This window comes from Lactuca saligna, chromosome 4, assembly GCF_052625555.1.
Source record: "Lactuca saligna cultivar CGN05327 chromosome 4, ASM5262555v1, whole genome shotgun sequence".
Classification (NCBI taxonomy): domain Eukaryota; kingdom Viridiplantae; phylum Streptophyta; class Magnoliopsida; order Asterales; family Asteraceae; genus Lactuca; species Lactuca saligna.
Window position 1 is genome coordinate 60,216,429 of NC_136420.1, and position 22,075 is coordinate 60,238,503.

At 35.5% G+C, this 22,075-nt stretch overlaps 2 protein-coding genes across 2 annotated transcripts; both read left to right on the forward strand.

Annotated features, from left to right (window-relative positions):
- The first annotated feature begins 362 nt into the window (after nt 1-362).
- UNE1 (intracellular protein transporter, putative (DUF641)) lies at nt 363-2,010 on the forward strand. The gene has a single exon (XM_078990239.1). The coding sequence runs from the start codon at nt 516-518 to the stop codon at nt 1,884-1,886; it is 1,371 nt and encodes a 456-aa protein (XP_078846365.1). The 5' UTR covers nt 363-515; the 3' UTR covers nt 1,887-2,010.
- Nucleotides 2,011-19,910: 17,900 nt separating this feature from the next.
- LOC145039659 (uncharacterized) lies at nt 19,911-20,990 on the forward strand. Its single transcript, XM_078987688.1, has one exon. It carries the CDS (start codon nt 19,911-19,913, stop codon nt 20,988-20,990), a length of 1,080 nt encoding a protein of 359 aa, XP_078843814.1.
- Nucleotides 20,991-22,075: the final 1,085 nt, after the last annotated feature.

Below are 22,075 nucleotides of genomic sequence, written 5' to 3' on the forward strand. Positions count from 1 at the left end.
GCTTTTATAAATGGGTAATTAAATAAGAAAAAGGAAAAACGAAAACAAACTTCTTTTACATAATAATCACATAATACCTTACGTGAATAAAAAATATTAATAAACGAAAACAAAAAAAACAAAAAAAAAACGAAAAAATGAAAAAAACTAAGATCCGCAGAGATGTTTATAGTTCTGTAGAACTCCGTCTCCGGAACCTGTGGTCATTTTCTGAAATTTTCATTTTTGTGGTTATTTTCTTCAATATTTTTGTCATCTTTACTTAAAAAAAAAAAAAAAAAAAAAAAAAAAAAAAAAAAAAAAAAAAAATAGTTATCAATTTAAAGATGAAGTAATGGCAAATTTTGTTAAATCTGTTTGTCTGATCTAGAACGGAAAAAAAACATATCAAACTTGAAAAAATCTCCCCCCACTTTTCACGCGCTTTATGTCATCCTGTTCCCACCTCCATCTCCATCTCCTGCTTCCACTTCAACAGTCAAAGAGTCTCACTGCTTTTTTATCTTTTCAGTTTCATGCTCACTCAATTCCCCCACACATTCCTCCGTATTTTTTCTGCAACTATGGACACCATTAAACCTCGAAGCACGCTCTCCAAGACCTTCCACAAAGTTCTTCCCTTCAAGAAATCAACAAAATCCCTCTCCAACAATGGCTTCTGCCTGCTCTTACCTCACGACAACAAGTTCAAGAATTCCGACCATGGCAGCGACTCTCACAGGTATTTCAACAAACACTCGGTGGACGACGCCCATCTCCGTCACAGAGCTGCCATGGAAGCTTTTGTTGCTAAGCTATTCGCCACTATTTCCTCCTTGAAAGCTGCGTACGCAGAGTTACAAGCTGCTCAGTTCCCTTACAACGGAGAAGCCGTACAATGTGCGGATCAGGGTGTGGTTGATGAGCTCAAAGCCATTTCCGACATGAAACGGAGCTTCTTGAAGAAACAAATCGACTCTTCACCTCCTCATGTCACCCTACTTCTCTCGGAAATCAAGGAGCAGCAAAGCCTCATGAAGATGTACGAAATCACCATGAATAAAATGGAAAGAGAGATTAAATCGAAAGATTTTGAAATCTCTTCACTCAAGAACAAACTCGTGGAAGCTGATTCAAACAACAAATCCATCGAGATCAAGCTGAATTCCAGTGGGTGTTTCCCCATCTTCGATAACGTCAATCTGTCCCAGTTAACCCCAACAAATTTCATCGATGTTCTACACTATACTCTTAGATCGATAAGAAACTTCGTGAAGCTATTGGTTCGTGATATGGGAAACGCACATTGGGATATCGACGCCGCTGTGAGAGCAATCGCACCAAATATCGTTTTCCCCAAATCGAGTTACAGATGTTTCGCTTTCGAATCGTATGTTACTCGTGAGATTTTCGAGGGTTTCAACGATGATGACGAAGAAGAAGACCATGTTCAGATGTTTAATCAGTTCAAGAAGATGAAATCATTGTCAACGTCGCAATTACTGAAAGAAAACCCTAGATCGGCGTTTGGAAAGTTCACACGCTCCAAGTACATGCGATTAGTGCACCCGAAAATGGAGGCTTCGTTATACGGGAACCTCAGCCAACGGAAGACGTTGAACACGTGGCAGTTTCCGGAAACGGCGTTCTTCGGCTCGTTTTCTGAGATGGCGAGGCGCGTGTGGGTTTTACGGTGTTTGGCGGCGGCGTTTGAGAAGCAGGTGAGTGTGTTTCAGGTGAGGAAAGGTAGTCGGTTTTCGGAGGTGTATATGGAAAGCGTGACTGATGAGGCGTTTAGTGGTGGTGGTGGTGAGCTGAGAGTGGCGTTCACGGTGGTTCCGGGTTTTAAAATTGGGGAAACGGTGGTGCAGAGTCAGGTTTATGTTCCACCGGTGGCACGACGGTGATTCCGGCGAAAGGTGACGGAGGTTTATGTGAATGTACAGTTTGTAAGTGGTTATACGTAGTATTTTATATTATTCTATGTAATGGTAATTCATTCAATAATCGTAAAAATTTTATTCGAATTAATTACTTTGATAATTTTTTTTTTATCAAAATCATATTATTCAAATTTTTTTATAAAAAAACTTATCAGAGAATCCGCATTGAGAATTATTTAAAAAAAAAAAAAAAAAAAAAAAAAAAAAAATTTGATTACAGAATCCGCATTGAGAAATATATATATATATATATATATATATATATATATATATATATATATATATATATATATATATATATATATATATATATATATATTTGTTGAAAAGCCTAAAATAATAAAATTATTATTTCTACATAATATGCTAGTTTTTTTCTTCATTTTTTTTTATATAAGTTATGTATTTAAAATTGGTTACTAGTTGGAAACCTATAAGACAGCATAATCATTGAAAAGTATGTGACAGTAGGTTGTAAATAACAAGCTCTACGAAAAAGAGCTTTAATAATTTTTTTCAATTTTCAAGAGTTTATTTATTTTAAAAAGTTTTTCAAAAAGCTCTTTAAATATAATGTGGAATGTTCTTACAAACACGCTGTGATTTTATATTCTTATAATTATAAATAGCTGTATTGAAAATTCGTTGTTATTGGGATCGTTTATTTGAAAAGTTATCACTTAATTTGTTTATTGTCTTTTTTTGAAATATAAATAAATTCTGATCGAGTAGTTTATAAAATTTGGCAAAATTTACCTCATTAGTTTAAATGATCGTTTAATTGGCCATCACCGATTATAAATAACTTTTTGTAAATGTCAATTTATAATAATTTTATGAAAACAAATAAAATAATTGTGAATTGAGAGATATATATATATATTTTGTCGTATGCTATTGTTTTGGTATTAATTAAAGGAGTATGGAGGAACTGTTTATAAAGAACCGAAAGTTGAAAGATTTGATTGTAAATGAAAATATATTTGAAAGAGGAAGGGGACAAGGCTGAAGAAGAAGAGTCGCAAAGGTCGGCGGGTGAAGACTACGCTTGTAGATGTCCCACCAAAGTACATGCGAAAGCATTATTCCTAGGAATTTCCTTTAAGAACATGCTTCCATAACAATCCTTCAAATCTATCATTACTACCTTATTTTACTACTAATGCTTTTCTTATACTTTTCCTCCTTACAACAAATTGAATACCAAACAAATTATATGCTTCAAATAATTATGTCCAAAAAGTATCTGTTAACTTGTAATGTTGTGTGATAGAAGCCATAATTGTAATGACAAGTTAGGCCGTTAGATGTACACTCATTATGTATTCATATTATGATTGTGATCTTGTAATCACTAACGATTAACAAAATGATACAACTATCTCCAAACGAGTCTAGAACTAAGCCATACAATCAATTTATATGAGATCACAAAAAAACACGAGATCCCACTAAAAGATCACAAAAAACTTGAGCATGGGATCGAGGCCTCCTAAGAATGTACTTGGTTCCAGTTTCTAGAAAACATGATTATGGTGGCATTGAGGTCTACTAAGGCCGGAGGAGTGACCATCGCTAGGGACTCACCTCCAGTTTGCTACCCTCGCTAAAGCTATTCCCATTAAACTACCACCGCTAAGGCTATTCCCATTAAACATGCTAGAAGCATCGTTAAGAAAGCATTAGAAAGAGAAAACGAAGAGAGTGGGGTTGTGATAGGGTGGTTTTTTTTTTTTTTTTTCTTATTGTTTTCAACAAAATAAAGCCTATTAAAAACAACATACCATTTGGATATGCTACCACTTTTTACCTTTATGTTACTATTTATGATTTATGTTACTACTACGTGTAAAACCTATGTATTACACGAGTTCATGTAATTTACCATACTATATAACTACATTTACTTAATTGTAATTGTATCTTAGTCTATTAATATATATTTAAAAAAGGAAGACGTTTTATTGATTTTTATTAATTACTTATTTATCTAATTTTATAAAACTAAACATGGATAATTCCATCAATATTTTTTTAAAACATAGGTTTATATCATATCATGATGAACATATATTTGTTTTTCATTCTCATATAATATGACTTTATTCTAGTGATTATTTTAGAATTAAAATTTTAAATAATACATTTGCATATATTTTCTCAAAAATAATAATTTGCATCAAAATAATAATCATTCTTAGTGCTACGTTGACACATTCTTTTAAAAATCTTGTAAAAGTAACACACATAAGAATTTCACAAAGCGCAATGCGTTCTTAAGAATATGATCATTCTCACATGATTATTATAATCGATTGCAACCGATTGTTTTTTTTTTTTATTATTTTATTTTTATTTTTTATAAAATGATTATTATTCGTGCATTCTTTAAAAATATGGTATAATATATTTTGCATATTGAAAATTATTTAAGAATATATTCATCCTTAACATGATTGAATTAACCAATATCATCAATTAGATTATATTCGTTAAAAATTAATGACAATTATCTTCATTCTTTTGGTTCATTTTGTTATTTATTGTTCGTACATTATATGATATATTACAACATATGTTATCAAAAATAACAATTTGTTTAATAAAATCATTCATATTGCAATATTGACATATTCTTTTAAGAATCATGTAAAAATAATACAAACATGAATGCATTTTTTCTAAAAATATGTTTTCTATATTAAAAATATAAAAAATGTCAACTAATCTTTTATATAAAAAATGTCACTAATCTTTTGTGCACACTTTGATTTACATGGAGGTCAAACACAACTTACATTCTATAAAAATTGTCAACTAATCTTTTGTAGATATTTTTTTTTAAGAATCCTTATAAAACAATAAATAACATAATTAATCATGAAAAGTCAATCTAGTAAAAACATATATATTTATAATGTAATGCTTCAAATTTCACAATGAATAATTCCCCACAACATCGCTATTCCACAAGAGAAGAATTCGCTTCTCAGTCCAGGACCTTCAGGTCCCGACATCGCGGTCATCCTTTAGACAAACTGATCCACCCCATTGACAATCATGCTACCCAAGACTTCCAATCCATCCCGACTAAGGTTTCCCAGAATTGCATTGCTCATCAACATCCGAATTAGGAATTTCATCCCATATCAAAGTTGCCAACCTCACGAACTGACGCATCGGAGATCAATCCTTACAAAACCCAACATACAAGACTAAACCATCCTTTATATCAATTATGCTAACCGAAATACATAGATATTGATCGGTCCTAGATCTACTCGACCAACTGCCGCTATGCTAACTTTTCATGAAGATGCAACAAAATAAGGAATTCCAACGATCACATACGCAACTAGACCACGCTCCTACTTGGTTCCAACAACCATGCTTAGCTATCTACTAACAACACTCAAGCTCACCCCTGATCCACTAACCGACAACAACGCTTAGGCCTACCCCTGATGTACTAACGAACATCAGGACTTATCTCAACAAGACTTAACTGATCCTACCAAGTCTTTAGGCCATGAATCAGACATCCATGCCCCATTCAAAAAAGAACAGATAAGGAAGCCCTTGTCACCTCCATCAACCTGGTCTCCTAGCACACTAGGGTCTAAAGCTCAAGCATGCCCTACATATGATGTTGTCACAACTAAAACTGATACGAGTCGAAGGGAAATCCAACAGCTGACGAAAATCTTGATCGATGCGAAATCGGAAGATTCAGCATTTGTGCGGAAGTCTTGAACTTGGAGAAATTTGACTAAGAACCGAACATTGGCACAAGGTCTTCCTGCTAATAGGTTCCACTCTCCCCTACTTGAGATATGCTAGAGTCTAACAACTTCACGATTCTTCGATACACAGACTAACTTGGACTCTACCACTTGATCGCAACTACTAATATTGATATTGTTGGATATTGTGTCTAAGTCCATAACTTTATTTGGTATGTACTTGATCCGACCCGGCATGGTCCATTTGGGTTGCATGGCATTGCAATACTTGGATAGACTAAATGAGAGAATATGGCACTTATGATTATTAATATATTATAAGTTCTAATATATTAATAATAGTGTTATTTAATTAGTATTGATCAAGTATTAATCTAGTATTAATTTGGTGATCAAAGTGAGACTAATTAAATAGATAGGGTTGATTATGATAATCATCAATTCTTTTATGGTGGATTAATGATCCATGGTTTATGGGTTATGGATGTAACCATTTGGAGCTCCATGGATAGTCCATGAGAGTTACAAACCCATGGGTCATGAGAAATGAAGAGTCATGACAATTATGGGTCTTCTTAATGAAACCCTAATTGTGACACCACTATAAAAGGAACCCTTTGGCTAGTAAAATCGGACCTAAGAAGGTGACTAGAGAGGGCATAGCCGATTTTGAGTGCTAGAAGTATTCTATTAAGTTATTCCAAGTTTTGTGGTGTTGTGTGAAGCATTTGAGGCACAACATTTGGGGTTCTAGGCTCACAAAGTCTTGAAGGAATCCAAGCAACCACAAGGTATGTATTTCTACTAGTTTTTATGTTTCATATATTCCCCATGCCATGCTAGTTAGGAAATAACCTTGAAAAAGAAATTTGCATGTATATAGAGAAAACATAGATTCAAGGTTATTAGGGTTGCATGTACACTTAGGAAGTGTTAGAATGCTCAAAATCCATCAGTGGTATCAGAGCCTAGGACTGTTTTCTGTATACTTGATGCAAAACTGCTTGAAAATCAAAAATTCTGCATTCTGACGACTGTACTCGCCGAGTCCATGAAAAAATTCATCCTACTCGCCGAGTAGGATAATGCACTCGCCGAGTAGGATCGAGTTAGGCAGATTTTTCGAGTTTTTGTTGCTTGAAATGGATTAGAATCATTATCCCAATCTGTTTTGGACTTGTAAAATCTGTTTTTCAAAATGATAATGATTATGTTAATCCATTTTACATGACTTTTAACAATTTCAAAGTATTATATATGTTTATATGATTTCTTGAAATTGCTTGACATGAATTTGTGTTCTTATGAGTTTTTAGAAGATCATAGGAATTATGTGTAACCACCATGTGTGTTTAATTCTTGATCTTGATTGTATTGATGGTGTCCATAACTTGTCCTCAAGTTATGGATAACCAAAGGTCACTTCTTTAATTTGTGTTTAAAGAACTAAAGAGGTTTCATAAAATGAAGAGTCTTCATTTTTATGAACCATTAAAACTCATAAGTTACAAAATTGAAGAGACTTGGAATAGTTTCAATTCTTTCCCTCAAGTTTTGGAATTTGAAAAGTCTTACACTCTAATACTTTATTCCAAATTAAACCTTAGATTTTTAAATGGTTTGAAAATCAACCCTTATACTATTATTATAATTTTATTATATAGATATGTATAAGAATATGTCATTCTTACCGTTAGTAGGCCTTATTTACGAATTCGGTCTATAAGGGGGGTATAAGGTTGTTGCCTATAAAATGGTGACTTAATGGGTGTCTACTCTCACCCACCGCTTCCTTGATCGGTGGAGGGTCGTTAGCCGAACGGGTAGGATACGATTTTAAATTCTCATTAAAAGTATAATGAATTATAAAGTAACTATACATTATAAATTCCCAATCTTAGTTACTTTAGGAAAATGTGAAATTGGTGCTAGCCCATAAAATTACACTTTGTACCTTACCAAGTCGTTAGTGGAGCGTGTGTGGTTAACCGACACACTAACATGGACTAGTAAGAGTGGCAAAGGGTAACTTGACTTTATTATAGATAGGTGGAGCGTGTGTGGTTAACCGACACATCGATTAGGTAATATTGTTAAGGGTACCAAGTCAATTTGTATGGTTATTCACACCTTGTTTGTGTTCCTCGGCATCCCAGTCACAAACTTGAGAGGGCACATTCGAGATTCAAACATGCCATTGAAAAGTTCAATGTATCTCAAAAGATCTAGGAGTTTCAAAACCAATAAAACCTAATAATAAAATATTTCATTCTTATGGTGGAAATTGGTAAATCGTCATTTACCTACCTTCAAATATTTTATAGTGTGGATTACGGCAGCCCTCTTCCACCTATAAATAGTTTGTTGGATCCTAGCCTTAATATTTCATTTGGGTGACTTATTAAGGACTCTTAATCTAATGAAACTTGTCTTCCTTCTATTCCAGATGTCTTCCAATAACGTTGCTGGCTCAAACCCTACAGGCTCCTTTTCCCTATTGAACTTGTGTGGTAAGGTCATCTTTGATGGATCCAACTTCAATGAGTGGATCAGAAACATCAGGATGATTACCCGCTATGAGGACAAAGAATATGTCCTTGATAGGGAGCTTAAGGTTGTTAATGAATCCATTGCTACTCCAGAAGAGCTTGCGGAGTTCATTGCACATGAGAAGGATGCCACCAAGGTGTCCTGCATCATGATGGCCACAATGACTCCGGAACTCCAAAAATCTTATAAAGATTTCTACCCCTATGTGATGCACCTAGATCTGATGGAAAGGTACCATCAGAGCGCGCGTCAAGAGAGGTATGAAATCATTACTCCATGATAACCGCAAGGATGAAGGATGGTGAACCCATCACTGGTCACTTGCAGAAGATGCAGAGGTTCGTTGACCGGTTGCTAAAGCTTAATGTTGACTTCCCTGAGGAATTGGCGATTGGCATCATTCTCCATTCCTTACCTTCAAATTATGATCAGTTTCGAATGAATTATCATATGAATAAGGAGGAAGTCACACTTAGCAAACTTCAAGGACTCTTAAGGACAGCTGAAAATGGCCTTAAGGGTAAAGCGGTTGCTACTTCTACTCCTTTAACAGCCCCTGTTCTTGCAATTGGGCAAGGGAAGAGTAAGAAGAGGAAAAGCCCTTCAAAGGGTACCAAGGGTAAGACACTTGATGGTTCCTCTTCAAGTGGGACAAAGAAAGGTACCATTACTCCTTCTTCGAACCCAAAGGAAGCACAGTGCTTCTATTGCCAAGATAAGGGACACTTCAAGCGAAGTTGCGCCAAATATCTGCAAGATGTAAATGATGGGAAGGTTAAACCCACCCATGCAGGTATTTACATGATATTGTCTAACAACTCATCTAATGCTAATTCTTGGGTGCTTGATACAGGGTGTGGTATTCACATTTGTACTGATTTGCAGGCACTAAGAAGAAGTGAGCAAGTAGAGCACGGGAAGATAAACTTAGTCATGGGCAACAGGAAAGCATCACCTGTTACCAAGATAGGAGTTTATTATTTATTGCTTAATAATGGGTTAATGTTAGATTTGAATAAGTGTTGTTACTCGCCTGAAATGGCGAGAAATATTATTTCTTTTATGGCTTGTACAAACAAGGTTTTACATTTTCATTTGATAATAAAAATGGTGCTATTAATGTTTATTACAATGATGTATTTTCCTTTAAAGCAATACCTTGTGATGGTGTATATGAAGCCGTGAATGTTGTAGACAATCTAGGAAATAATGTGTTGTATATTGATTCTTCTGATAGCTTGGATAAAGCATCCTTATGGCATTGTCGTCTTGGACATGTTAGCAAGAAGCGCATAGGCCAACTCCAAAAGGCTGGGGTCTTGGAATCGTTTGACCTCAAGTAAGATGATAGTTGCGAATCTTGTTTACTTGGAAAAATAACAAAGTCACCCTTCACATGTAATTGTGATAGGGGTGAAGGTTTGTTGGACCTTGTACACGCGGATGTATGTGGGCCCTTCAGAGTTGCTACAAGAGATGCTAATCGTTATTATGTGACTTTTACTGATGATTACAGTAGATATGGATATATTTACTTAATCAAGCATAAGTCAGAAACCTTTGAAAAGTTCAAAGAGTTTAAGCAGGAAGTTGAGAATCAATTGGGCAGGAACATCAAGATGCTTCGATTCGATCAGGGAGGAGAGTATCTTAGCATTGAGTTCCTTGACTATCTTAAGGAATGTGGGATTGTCTCACAATTGACACCACCCAGGACACCACAGTTGAATGGTGTGGCTGAGAGGCGCAATCGAACCCTGCTGGATATGGTTCGTTCCATGATGAGTCGAGCTTCGTTACCAATCTCTTTCTGGGGGTATGCCTTAGAGACTGCCGTCCATATCCTTAATCTAGTCCCTACTAAAAAGGTTGCCAAAACACCTCACGAGATGTGGACTGGGAAAGTGCCCAATTTGGACCACATCAAGATTTGGGGTTGTGAAGCTTTTGTGAGGCGTGAGACTCATGACAAGCTTGAGCCCCGAAGCGAGAGATGTATTTTCATCGGCTACCCACAAAGATCCTTTGGTTACCTCTTCTACAGACCCAGTGATAATGTGGTCTTTGTAGCAAGAAGAGGAATCTTTCATGAGAGAGAATTCATAAGCCAAGGGGACAGTAGGAGGCAAATTGACCTTGAAGAGCTTCAAGAGTCAAGTGGTGAAGGAGCCTCTAATACTGTCAGCCAACCTGAGGAGGAAACTCTTGTTGAGTCGATAGATGAGTCTGTACCTCCAAGACGTTGCACTAGGGTGAGGAACACACCTGATTTTTATTATGGTTATCACATCACCACTGAAGGTGATACATTTATCAGTGATAGTACGCTGATAGATTTGGATGAACCTAATAATTATAAGGAAGCCATGGCAGGCCCTGAGTCTGCCAAATGGCAGGAGGCTATGGACAGCGAGATTCAGTCCATGTATGACAATCAAGTTTGGAACTTGGTTGACAATGTACCAGGTCGTAAGACAGTTGGGTGCAAATGGATCTTCAAGAAGAAGACCGACATGGATCGGAAAGTACACACTTATAAAGCGCGACTGGTTACGAAGGGCTTTACTCAAACTTCGGGAGTTGACTATGATGAGACCTTCTCACCAATAGCTAAGATTAAGTCTATTAGAGTGTTGTTAGCCATAGCTGCATTTCATGACTATGAAATATGGCAAATGGATGTCAAAACCGCTTTCCTTAATGGGAAGTTGGCTGAGGATGTTTACATGGATCAGCCAGAGGGTTTTGTCAATCCAAAATACCCTAATAGAGTGTGTAAGCTTGAAAAATCCATTTATGGATTGAAACAAACATCTCGCAGGTGGAATCTTTGCTTTGATGAGAAAGTCAAAGAGTTTGGCTTTTCTAGGAGTAAGGATGAGTCTTGTGTATATGTCAGGGCTAGTGGGAGCATAGTTAGCTACTTGGTGTTGTATGTGGATGACATACTTCTCATAGGAAACGGCATCCCAACTTTGCAGGAGGTTAAGGCCTGGCTTGGGAAGTGTTTTTCTATGAAGGACCTTGGGGAAGCTGCCTATATCTTAGGGATAAGGATATTGAGAGATAGGAGTAAGAGACTAATTGGACTTAGTCAAAGTACTTATGTGGATAAGGTACTGAAGAGGTTCAGGATGCAAGATTCCAAGAAAAGAGAGTTACCAATCCAGAGTAATGCCAAGCTAAGTAAGACTCAAAGTCCGAGCACAGAGGCTGAGATAACTGAAATGAGTCAGATACCATATGCTTTTACTATGGGCTCGATCATGTATGCTATGACTTGTACTCGCCCTGATGTGGCCTTTGATTTAAGCATGGTCAGTAGATATCAAGGGAACCCTGGCAAGGCACACTAGACAGCGGTAAAGAACATTCTCAAGTATTTGCGGAGGACTAAGGACTGGGTCCTTACCCTCGGAGGCAGTGACGACTTGAGAGTGGAAGGATATAATGATGCTAGCTTTCAAACTGATAGGGATAATTTTCGCTCTCAGTCGGGCTGGGTCTTTATCCTAAATGGAGGAGCCATTACTTGGAAAAGTTCCAAGCAGGAGACAGTAGCTGATTCGACTTGTGAATCAGAGTAGATAGCAGCAAGCGAGGCAGCAAAAGAGGCGATATGGCTAAAGAACTTCATCGGAGACCTTGGAGTTGTACCAGCTATAAAGGAGCCAATAGAAATTTTCTATGACAGTGAAAGTGCGGTTGCTTTGGCGAAGGAACCAAGAGATCACATGAGATCTAGGCACATTGACAGAAAATACCATTTCATCAGACATAGAATAGATGAAGGACTCCTCGTGGCAAAGAGGGTATCATCAAATGAGAACCAGGAAGATCCCTTCACAAAGGGACTAAGCAGGGTTAAGAATTTAGAGCATGCAAGGTGCATTGGGATGAAGGATGATATTAGTTTCAATAATTAGATTCTTGAAACTTGTAAAATGTAATTGACATTTAATGATAAATAAAAGTTGTTATTTATTTATGAGTAAGGTGTTACTATCTTGTGTTAATTGTTTACTATGTTTCAATTTTGCATGTTTTTACTTCCAGAATAATTATGTTATGGTATATATCATATTATTCAAACCATCCACAGCCAGTCAAACTTTGGAAGTAAGTATTGATTTAATACTGTCATGAATTTGGCTTGTACGATTTGTCTAAAGTGCTTTGGACAATGCATTGGTTGCTACAACATTCATGAGTACTCATAAGGGCTGAGTATTGGATTCAACCCACGCTCACTTGTATCACTTCATGGAATTTATCTCGAGTGATCGTGAGCCGGTAATATCATATAAATCTTCAAACCTAGAGATATGAGTTGTTGACTATGAGTTGATTATTCATTGATTGTACGAAAACGCATTGGTAACTCGATGTTATAAAACGTGCCTTTGTGAGTAATTCAACAAGTAGTTAGTACAAGCATATCAGTCGAAGTTTATCTGTTCCTTCTAGAAATAGAAGCGATATCTGGGCCCCTCGATGATTTGGTTTTGACCTATGTACCGGGCTCGGTCAGAACCTAATTGATGTGTTCAATTTAGTTCTATGTCGAAACAAATCGGAGATTGAGAAACAAATGTTGGACAATAAGTAAGACCATGTTCCATGTGTTTGTCCGACTGATATCATGAGAGCAGAGGATTATATGATCACTTATCTTAAATGGCGTATCATCATCATCTCAGTTCTGAAAGACTTTGAAAGAGCTACGATTGCTAGTCGGATTTTGAAGTCATATTTGCAAATATAGTTATTAGACTTATCCAAGTGGGAGACTGTTGGATATAGTGTCTAAGTCTATAACTTTATTTGGTATGTACTTGACCCGACCCGGCATGGTCCATTTGGGTTGCATGGCATTGCAATACTTGGATAGACTAAATGAGAGAATATGGCACTTATGATTATTAATATATTATAAGTTCTAATATATTAATAATAGTGTTATTTAATTAGTATTGATCAAGTATTAATCTAGTATTAATTTGGTGATCAAAGTGAGACTAATAAAATAGATAGGGTTGATTATGATAATCATCAATTCTTTTATGGTGGATTAATGATCCATGGTTTATGGGTTATGGATGTAACCATTTGGAGTTCCATGGATAGTCCATGGGAGTTACAAACCCATGGGTCATGAGAAATGAAGAGTCATGACAATTATGGGTCTTCTTAATGAAACCCTAATTGTGACACCACTATAAAAGGAACCCTTTGGCTAGTAAAATCGGACCTAAGAAGGTGACTAGAGAGGGCATAGCCGATTTTGAGTGCTAGAAGTATTATCTTAAGTTATTCCAAGTTTTGTGGTGTTGTGTTAAGCATTTGAGCCACAACATTTGGGGTGCTAGGCTCACAAAGTCTTGAAGGAATCCAAGCAACCACAAGGTAGGTATTTCTACTAGTTTTTATGTTTCATATATTCCCCATGCCATGCTAGTTAGGAAATAACCTTGAAAAAGAAATTTGCATGTATATAGAGAAAACATAGATTCAAGGTTATTAGGGTTGCATGTACACTTAGGAAGTGTTAGAATGCTCAAAACCCATCAGATATACACAGAAGAATCTGAATCCTCACAACATTCATAAATTCAATTCACATAAATCCAAAGGAAAAACGATTAATCCATTAACACAAGAATTTAGCTTAACAAAGCTAAATAAGATAATTCCATTTTGATATATTCGTAAAATTTCTCAAAAAATTTATACTTTTCAAAAACAACCCAAGTGTATAAAATGTTTACAAAATTATCCAAAACCATTATAGTTCATAAATTGTTATCAAAATAAATCCATATCCGAGTATCCCAGAAATCCAAATCATAATATAAGGAAGTGTACATCACGCCTTCGCCTTCCCACGGTCATTAGAAGTACCTGAAACAATAATCGATAAACGTAAGCTCGAAGGCTTAGTGAGTTACCCTCAATATACCGATACACACATACAGTCCACATAACAATAACAACAATATCATAACATAACATCATGCAATGGGTCCACAACTTTATGGTTTGGTTTATTCTATACATACATATATATATATATATATATATATATATATATATATATATATATATATATATATATATATGTTAAGCCTAAAACCACTACTACTTGTATTCCAAGAGAGAAAATCAGTTTTAGGAGTCTCTATAGCCTCTCTAATATTCCATCTAATTGTTACTTGATGTTTGTGACTTGTTTGAGGCACAACACTTGGGGTGCTAAGTTCTCACAAGGCCAAAGTCTTTCTAGCAACATCAACAACAACAGGTTAGTTCCTAACTTCTTTATGATTCATATGTCAAATTTTTTGTATGCTAATTTAGGCTTCATGCTTTGGAATCAATATTGCATGTATAATTAGAGAAAATTTAGATCCAAAATATTAGAGTTGTATATGCACCGTAAGTATGTTAGAGTACATAAAACCTAACATCATCCCCTTCGTCGGTTACTCCACCAACTTCATGTCCATCTAGTGATGACCTCCCTATTGCCCAACGAAAATGTAAATGCTCAACTACTAAACCTTATCCCATTTACAATTATGTAAACTACAATTGATTGTCATTGTCCCCCACCTTTTCAGCTTGTGTTGCCAGTCTTGCATCAATACCTATTCCTAAGTCTTTCAATGAGGCTTTATCACATCCAGGGTGGCGCAAGGCAATGGTCGATAAGATGTCAACATTACACGAGAATGAGACATGGTAGTTAGTTTCATTACCTCCTGGAAAGTCAAAAGTTGGATGTTGTTGGATATTCACTCCTAAAGTTGGGCCAGATGGTAAACTTGATCGTCTGAAAGCTCGTTTAGTAGCCAAGGGGTATACTCAAATCTTTGGCTTGGATTATAGTGATACCCTTTCCCTAGTTGCCAAGATGACTAGTATTCGACTTTTTCTATCCATGGCTGCTATACTTGATTGGCCACAATATCAACTGGACATAAAAAATGCCATTTTCCATGGTGATCTACAAGAAGAGGTATACATGGAGCAACCACCTGGGTTTATTGCTCAGGGGGAGTCTGGTCCGGTCTGTAAGTTGCACAAATCACTTTATGGTTTAAAGCAATCTCCAAGAGCTTGGTTTGGGAGATTCAGTTATGTGGTAAAAGAATTTGGGATGTTTCCAAGTAAGGCAGATCATTCAGTGTTCTATTGTATTTTAGGAGTACGATGTATTTACTTGATAATGCACGTTGATGACATTGTTATTACATGAAATGATCATGAGGGGACCAAGCACCTAAAAGAGCACTTATTTAAACATTATCATACAAAAGACATGGGCAATCTTAGATACTTCCTAGGGATAGAGGTTGCAAAGTCCAAGGATGGGATATTAATATCTCAAAGGAAGTATGCTCTAGAAATTTTAGAGGAAGCTCATCTAACTGAGTGCAAACCAGTTGAGTCTACAATGGATCCTAATGTCAAGCTTCTACCAGGTCAGGGGGAGCTATTGACGGATCAAGGGAAGTATTGAAGATTGGTTGGTCGGCTCTTTCAAACTTCTTTGTAAAAAAGGGGCTCTTTTCAAAAGTGTTTGTAAAAAAGGGGCTCTTTCAAACTTCTTTGTAAAAATGGGGTTGTGCCCCACTTCTATTCCTACGATTTTAATTTAAGTTACGTATATGGTCCTTTAAGTTTGATCTAATTATCATTTTTAGTTATACATTTGTTTTTTATATTTTATATTTTCATTTTAAACATTGATTTATAAATAATTTTTTTTTATTATGAATATGTTATTAAATTTTATATATAGACCTTAATAGTTTATACAATTTAAAATTTTCTTTAACTTTTAATCAATATTAATATTAAATATTATTAAAATTATATATGTTTAATAATTATATAGATATTATTAGAAGTAAAGATAAATAAATAAATATACAAATTTTATATATGAATTGTCTAATCACTAACACTGTCTGTAAAAGCAATTTCAAAAAAAAATTGAATAATCCAAAATTGTCACTGTATATTTGTTGGGGTGCAAAGTTATTCATTCATGACTTTGTAAATGTTTGACTCTTGTAAAACCCACTTGCATGTGGTGCTTTAGCCTTTAGACCCATTTGTTAGTTAGAGTGAGAGAGAGACATGTAAACACCTCTATAAATAATGGGTTCATACCACTTGTAGAGGTGTGCTTGAGAGATGTAGAAGTGAGTGTGTAAGTGTGTGTTAATTATGTAGTCTAGATCTAGACCCTTTTTGTGTAACACCATATACATTCAATATATCTCTTAAACACCCAAATCACCATGTTCAATTGTGCAAGCTATAATTCCGCATGCCAAACCATGTTCTTATGTCACTACAATTGGTATCAGAGCTTGGTTTTCACGATCAACGTGATTTTTGAAGAACGATTCTCGGTTTGGCAATTGTCATCACAATTTGATCAATTTTGGTGAGTCTCTCTCTATGATCTCTTGTAATTTTTTATTCGTGCTTTGCGTTCTTGATTTTTGATCGTTTTGATTCATCGGATCTAATTCGTTTCAAATCTCATTGTTGATCCAAGATTTCTTTTAAGATCAAATCTAATCGAAATTCGTTACTGTTCATGTTTAAGCCCAAGATCTCATTTGTTTAAAGTTTCGAATAAGTGGATTGTTACTATTCATAATTCATATATTCCATTTTTTTATTCAACCGATTTCAGCCCAATCAAAATGTCGAATGATACTGTTCATCCACTTTCAAGCCCAAACATATTTCTTTTAATCCGATATCAAGACTTTGAGTCTAAATCATTCTGAATCGTTAGCAGATGTTCGTCACCTGACTTGTACACAAGCTTTACAAGTTGTACCATTGGATGTTCATATTTCTGTTCTTCATCGTTTTTGATCTTGAATTTCGTTTTCGATTCAATGTTCCTCTTTATTGATTTGAAGTATTTGTTATTCAAAACCAGTGAATCGATTTTACTTTACTGATTATGATCTCAATCTTGAGAAATCGTCAACTGTTTCTTTGATTTCAATGAACACTCAAGAACATTATGAACAATGATGAAGAACAGGTTGAATGAGTTTTCTTGATTGAAATTTGCTCTGAAATTAATTTCGATTTGTGTTTGTTAACTGACAAATTCGAAAAGTCAAACATGAGTTAAAAATTTTGGAATTCGTCACTAGATTCACGATTCGTGAATAAACAAGGCGATAGCTTGAGTTGACGTTCAAGGCGAATTCAATTTTGGAGTCACGATCGTATTTTTGATTAAAAGGATGTTACTAAAGAACGAACAGATGATCGATGCGAAGTCTAGAAAAACGGAATTGGCGAATGATTGGATGTATCTAGAAGTCGATTTGGAAAGAGGGCTGATTGAAATCAATTTCGCATCTTGAATACATTTGTATAAAATTGAGTTCACAAGTTCGATTGATAAAATGCGAATAATAAATTTTTTTTGATCTCTGTTGTGTTCGCATTTGAGGACAAGAAAGGATCACATTTGAAATTTTGGGTTTGGTGATTGAAAAACGAATGTTTGATTTTGGTGTCGACAACTTGGAATCATTAACGAAGGAATAACGATCGATTTGGGATAAGATTCAAAGATTTGAAATCGATGTTAGTCTAATTTCGGAAATTTTGGAGTCGATTGCTGGGTTGATTCGTGTATACAGGGAAGAATATTGTCAAAGGGTATAAGACGGATGTGAAGGTGATTCAGTTTGGTATTCACTTCGCATTTGGTTACAGAGACCAAAATCGGGTTCGCATTTGAGATCAATTCGCATATGGGTGACTCAAAGTTGAGTTCGCATTTGGGTTTCTCAGTTAAATTTGCATTTGATTAATTGGATTAAAATGCGAAGGTGGTTAATTGGGAGTTCGCATTTGTTTAATGCGAAGGAATGCGAAGGTATGATGAAGAAAACAAATATTTTCGCATTTGGCCCCTGACCTTTTCACGAAATAATACAAGTAATCCAACTTCGAAAAATGGGGTAATAAAAAGACAAAAGTGCAGAATTTTCATTTCGCATCCCTGTAGTCTTCGCAAGATGGAAAATTTTACCCAATTTCGCATTTGGGGTAAAAATTTTGAGAAATGGGAATATTTTCGAATCAGGTCCCTGCAATTTGTGTGAATTTACACATTTTACCCAGTTTCGCAAATGGGAGTGTGTTTCGCATATTTGGCTGTTTTGGGCGCAACGGGTCACTGCAGAATTTTGAAATTGACAGTTTCTACCCATTTTTTTGAGAAATTTTGTCAAAGGCGATCCGTGAACGGCAATAAAAATTGAATACTTTTTGGGTTTTCCGGATTGAAGTACAAAGTTTATGCCACATGTTAAGGGGGAGTTTTAACATGAAAAATTCCGAATAGAGCACGTTCTTTTTCCTTGGAGTTTTATAATCAAATTTCGATTATAAAAAGGGGGAGAAGTTTTATATGGAAATTCGAACTTGAATTTTTCATATTACGCGGATTTGAAGACCGAAGTGATCTTGAAGTTTTGAAGCCACGAGATGATGCAATTGGATGTTCGGAAGTGATATATTCGAAATGGGTTTGGAATTATTGAAGATTTTTGGGGTGTGTTTTTATGCGCAACTTTGGGTGATTATTTGGAGTTTGGAATACTCTTGATCATTCGTTGCTGCTCGGATTGTATGGTCTCACATCCTAGAGCCCAAATTGAAGAGTCATGGAAGAATTGAAGATTGAAGTTCGTTTCGACATGTGTCACCTTTGAGGCTCAAACCGCTTATTGCTTGATTTTGGAAGATTTGAAGTGGGTCATTCATTCCTAACTTTGAGGGGGAGAATGTTGGGGTGCAAAGTTATTCATTCATGACTTTGTAAATGTTTGACTTTTGTAAAACCCACTTGCATGTGGTGCTTTAGCCTTTAGACCCATTTGTTAGTTAGAGTGACAGAGAGAGACATGTAAACACCTCTATAAATAGTGGGTTCATACCACTTGTAGAGGTGTGCTTGAGAGATGTAGAAGTGAGTGTGTAAGTGTGTGTTAATTATGTAGTCTAGATCTAGATCCTTTTTGTGTAACACCATATACATTCAATATATCTCTTAAACACCCAAATCACCATGTTCAATTGTGCAAGCTTTAATTCCGCATGCCAAACCATGTTCTTATGTCACTACAATATTTGGTACTCTATTGTGGATGTATTATCATTTCAATTCTTTGTAATCGGGTACAATTTACTTTTTGATGCTATAAACTCCAATTATTGAATTGAGTTTTTCTCATCAATCCTGCAAATTTTTCTCTCCTCGTAGTTGCATCCTCAGTTTCCATACATTTCTCATCTTTGTATTATCAGTTCTATTTCTATCTCAAGCATAAGGTATGTATGTATGTATGTATGTATGTATGTATGTATGTATGTATATATATATATATTGCATATATAAATGATGTCAAATTTAAATTTAAGATACTAATTTATGTCATTTATCGTATGATTTGCAGTTAAATTCTCTTATATTCGTTGTTATGGCTCTAAACCGTCCCTTTATGATCATTTTATATTGGGGGTGGTAATATTGAATATGAGAATGGATTGATTAAGGGTGACCAATCAACTTTGTCAGCTTCAGATATTGTTAGGCACAAAATACGGTATGAACAATTTAAAGATTTGATTTATACACATGTTGGAGTTGAATGATGATAGATGTGAGACAAATAATGACTTTGGATTTGATGAGCCCAACTCAGAGTTTAATAGTGAGTCATTAAGCAACATTGGTGTCAATTCTGATGATGCAAGTGACACTCCGGTTGTGAACTTTATGAATGATGTTGGAAATATAGGGGATGATGACATAGAAGACCTAGAGGACAACATTCATATAGGTATTTGGAAGGAATTCGAAAACAAAATTAGGCTAAGAATGCAATTTGAAAGTAAGTTGCAAGTGAAAAAGGCAGTAACACTTTGGTCTATCAACCAAAATATAGAGTTTAAAGGGTACGAAAGTAAAAGTAACAAATGGGTAGCAAAATGTAAGACTGTAGGAGATGAAGGAGAAAGCAATAGTTCTATGCACCATGCACCACCTTGTCAATGGTATATTCGTGCAATTAAGAAGAAAAGTCATAAAATGTGGCAGATTACACGTTGGGTGGATGCATATAATTGTTTTGGATCTTGTATTGGCAATGATAACAAAAATTTGAACTCTGCAACGATTTCTTCATACATCATCCACTCAATTGAAAAAGATGTTGCTTATCCGGTGAAACATATACAATCCGATATTAAAACTATTCTGCATGTTAATGTTTCTTATGATAAGGCATGGCATGGTAGGAGAAAAGCCATAAAGAATATTTATGGAACTTGGGAGAGTAACTTTGTTGAGTTACCTGAGTATATTGCAGCTTTGCAGTCTTCAAACTGTGATACAGTTGTCACGTGGTTTCATAAACTGAATGTCACATCACATGTGGCAACATTCAAATATATGTTTTGGGCTCTTGGACCAGCCATTACAACAGTTCAGTTGTGTCGGCCTGTTATTTCTGTTAATGGTACTCATTTAAAGGGTTCGTACAAAGGAAAAATGCTTGTTGCTGTTGCAAAAAATGCTAATAATCATATATTACCAATTGCTTATGCTATTGTGGATGAGGAGACTGTGCATAGTTGGTGTTGGGTTTTTTATCAGTTTAGACAATTTGTTGGTCAAAATAGACAATTATGTGTTATTTCAGACAGGCATCAATGAATAATTCATGCATTGGAGAATTTACCAGAATGGAAAGAGCCATTAGCATACCATCGCTTTTGTCTCCGACACATCAGAAGTAATCTTATGAAAAGGTACTAGAACGTGCACCTTAAAAGATTATTTTGGTCTATTGGTAGCACCACACAAGAAAGAAAATTCGTCAAGTATATGAAAGCGATAAAAGAAATCAATGTTGAAGCTTGGGAGTATCTAAGTCAAATCGACAAAAGTCAGTGGTGTCTTTTATATGATAAAGATCACAGGTGGGGTTCCTTAACGACGAATATCTCTGAGAGTATGAACAATGCATTGCGAGGAACAAGACAATTACCGATTAGGGCATGTATTGATCTTACATTCAATAGAACTGTGCAACTTTTCATAAAGCATAGTGACATTGCATTGAAATGCAATACACCTCTACCATCGCGTATGTGGTGTCTCTTTGTTAAACGTGACACTCACGTACAAAGTTATACTTTATCTGAGTTTTACTATATACAATGAAGGTGTATATAGAATTATTACTAGGCCACGAATAAATGGAACAAGTGGAATTACACATATTGTCCGTTATTTCCAACACATATGCATCTGTGGTAAGTGACAAATGGAAATGTTTCCATGTTCGCATGCTCTTGCAATTTGTCGAAATAGAGGGGATAATCCTATTTCAATTGTGAATGACGTATACACTAATGCTACCTATAAACTACAATATAATGTCGGTTTTGCATCGCTTCCCCATGTTGATTATTGGTTAGATTCGAATTGGACGATTAAAGCGGATTACTCAAAACTTTCTATTGCTCGAGGTAGGAGGCTTGCAAACCGAATACATAACGAGATGGACATTCATCATCTTGGTGAACCCTGTAGATGTGGATTATGCCACAAACCAAGTCATAATCGAAAAAATTGTCCAAATTCTCAACCAAGGTTTTGGTGGTGTTTGTTTTTTATCCGCAGATTTTCTTGGCCTCTTCTGTCTGTGCGGCGCAGACCACACACATACATTAGCCTTTTGCAGACTGTTTGTTTTTTTTGAAGATTGCAGACCTAAAAATTTCTGCGCATCCTCT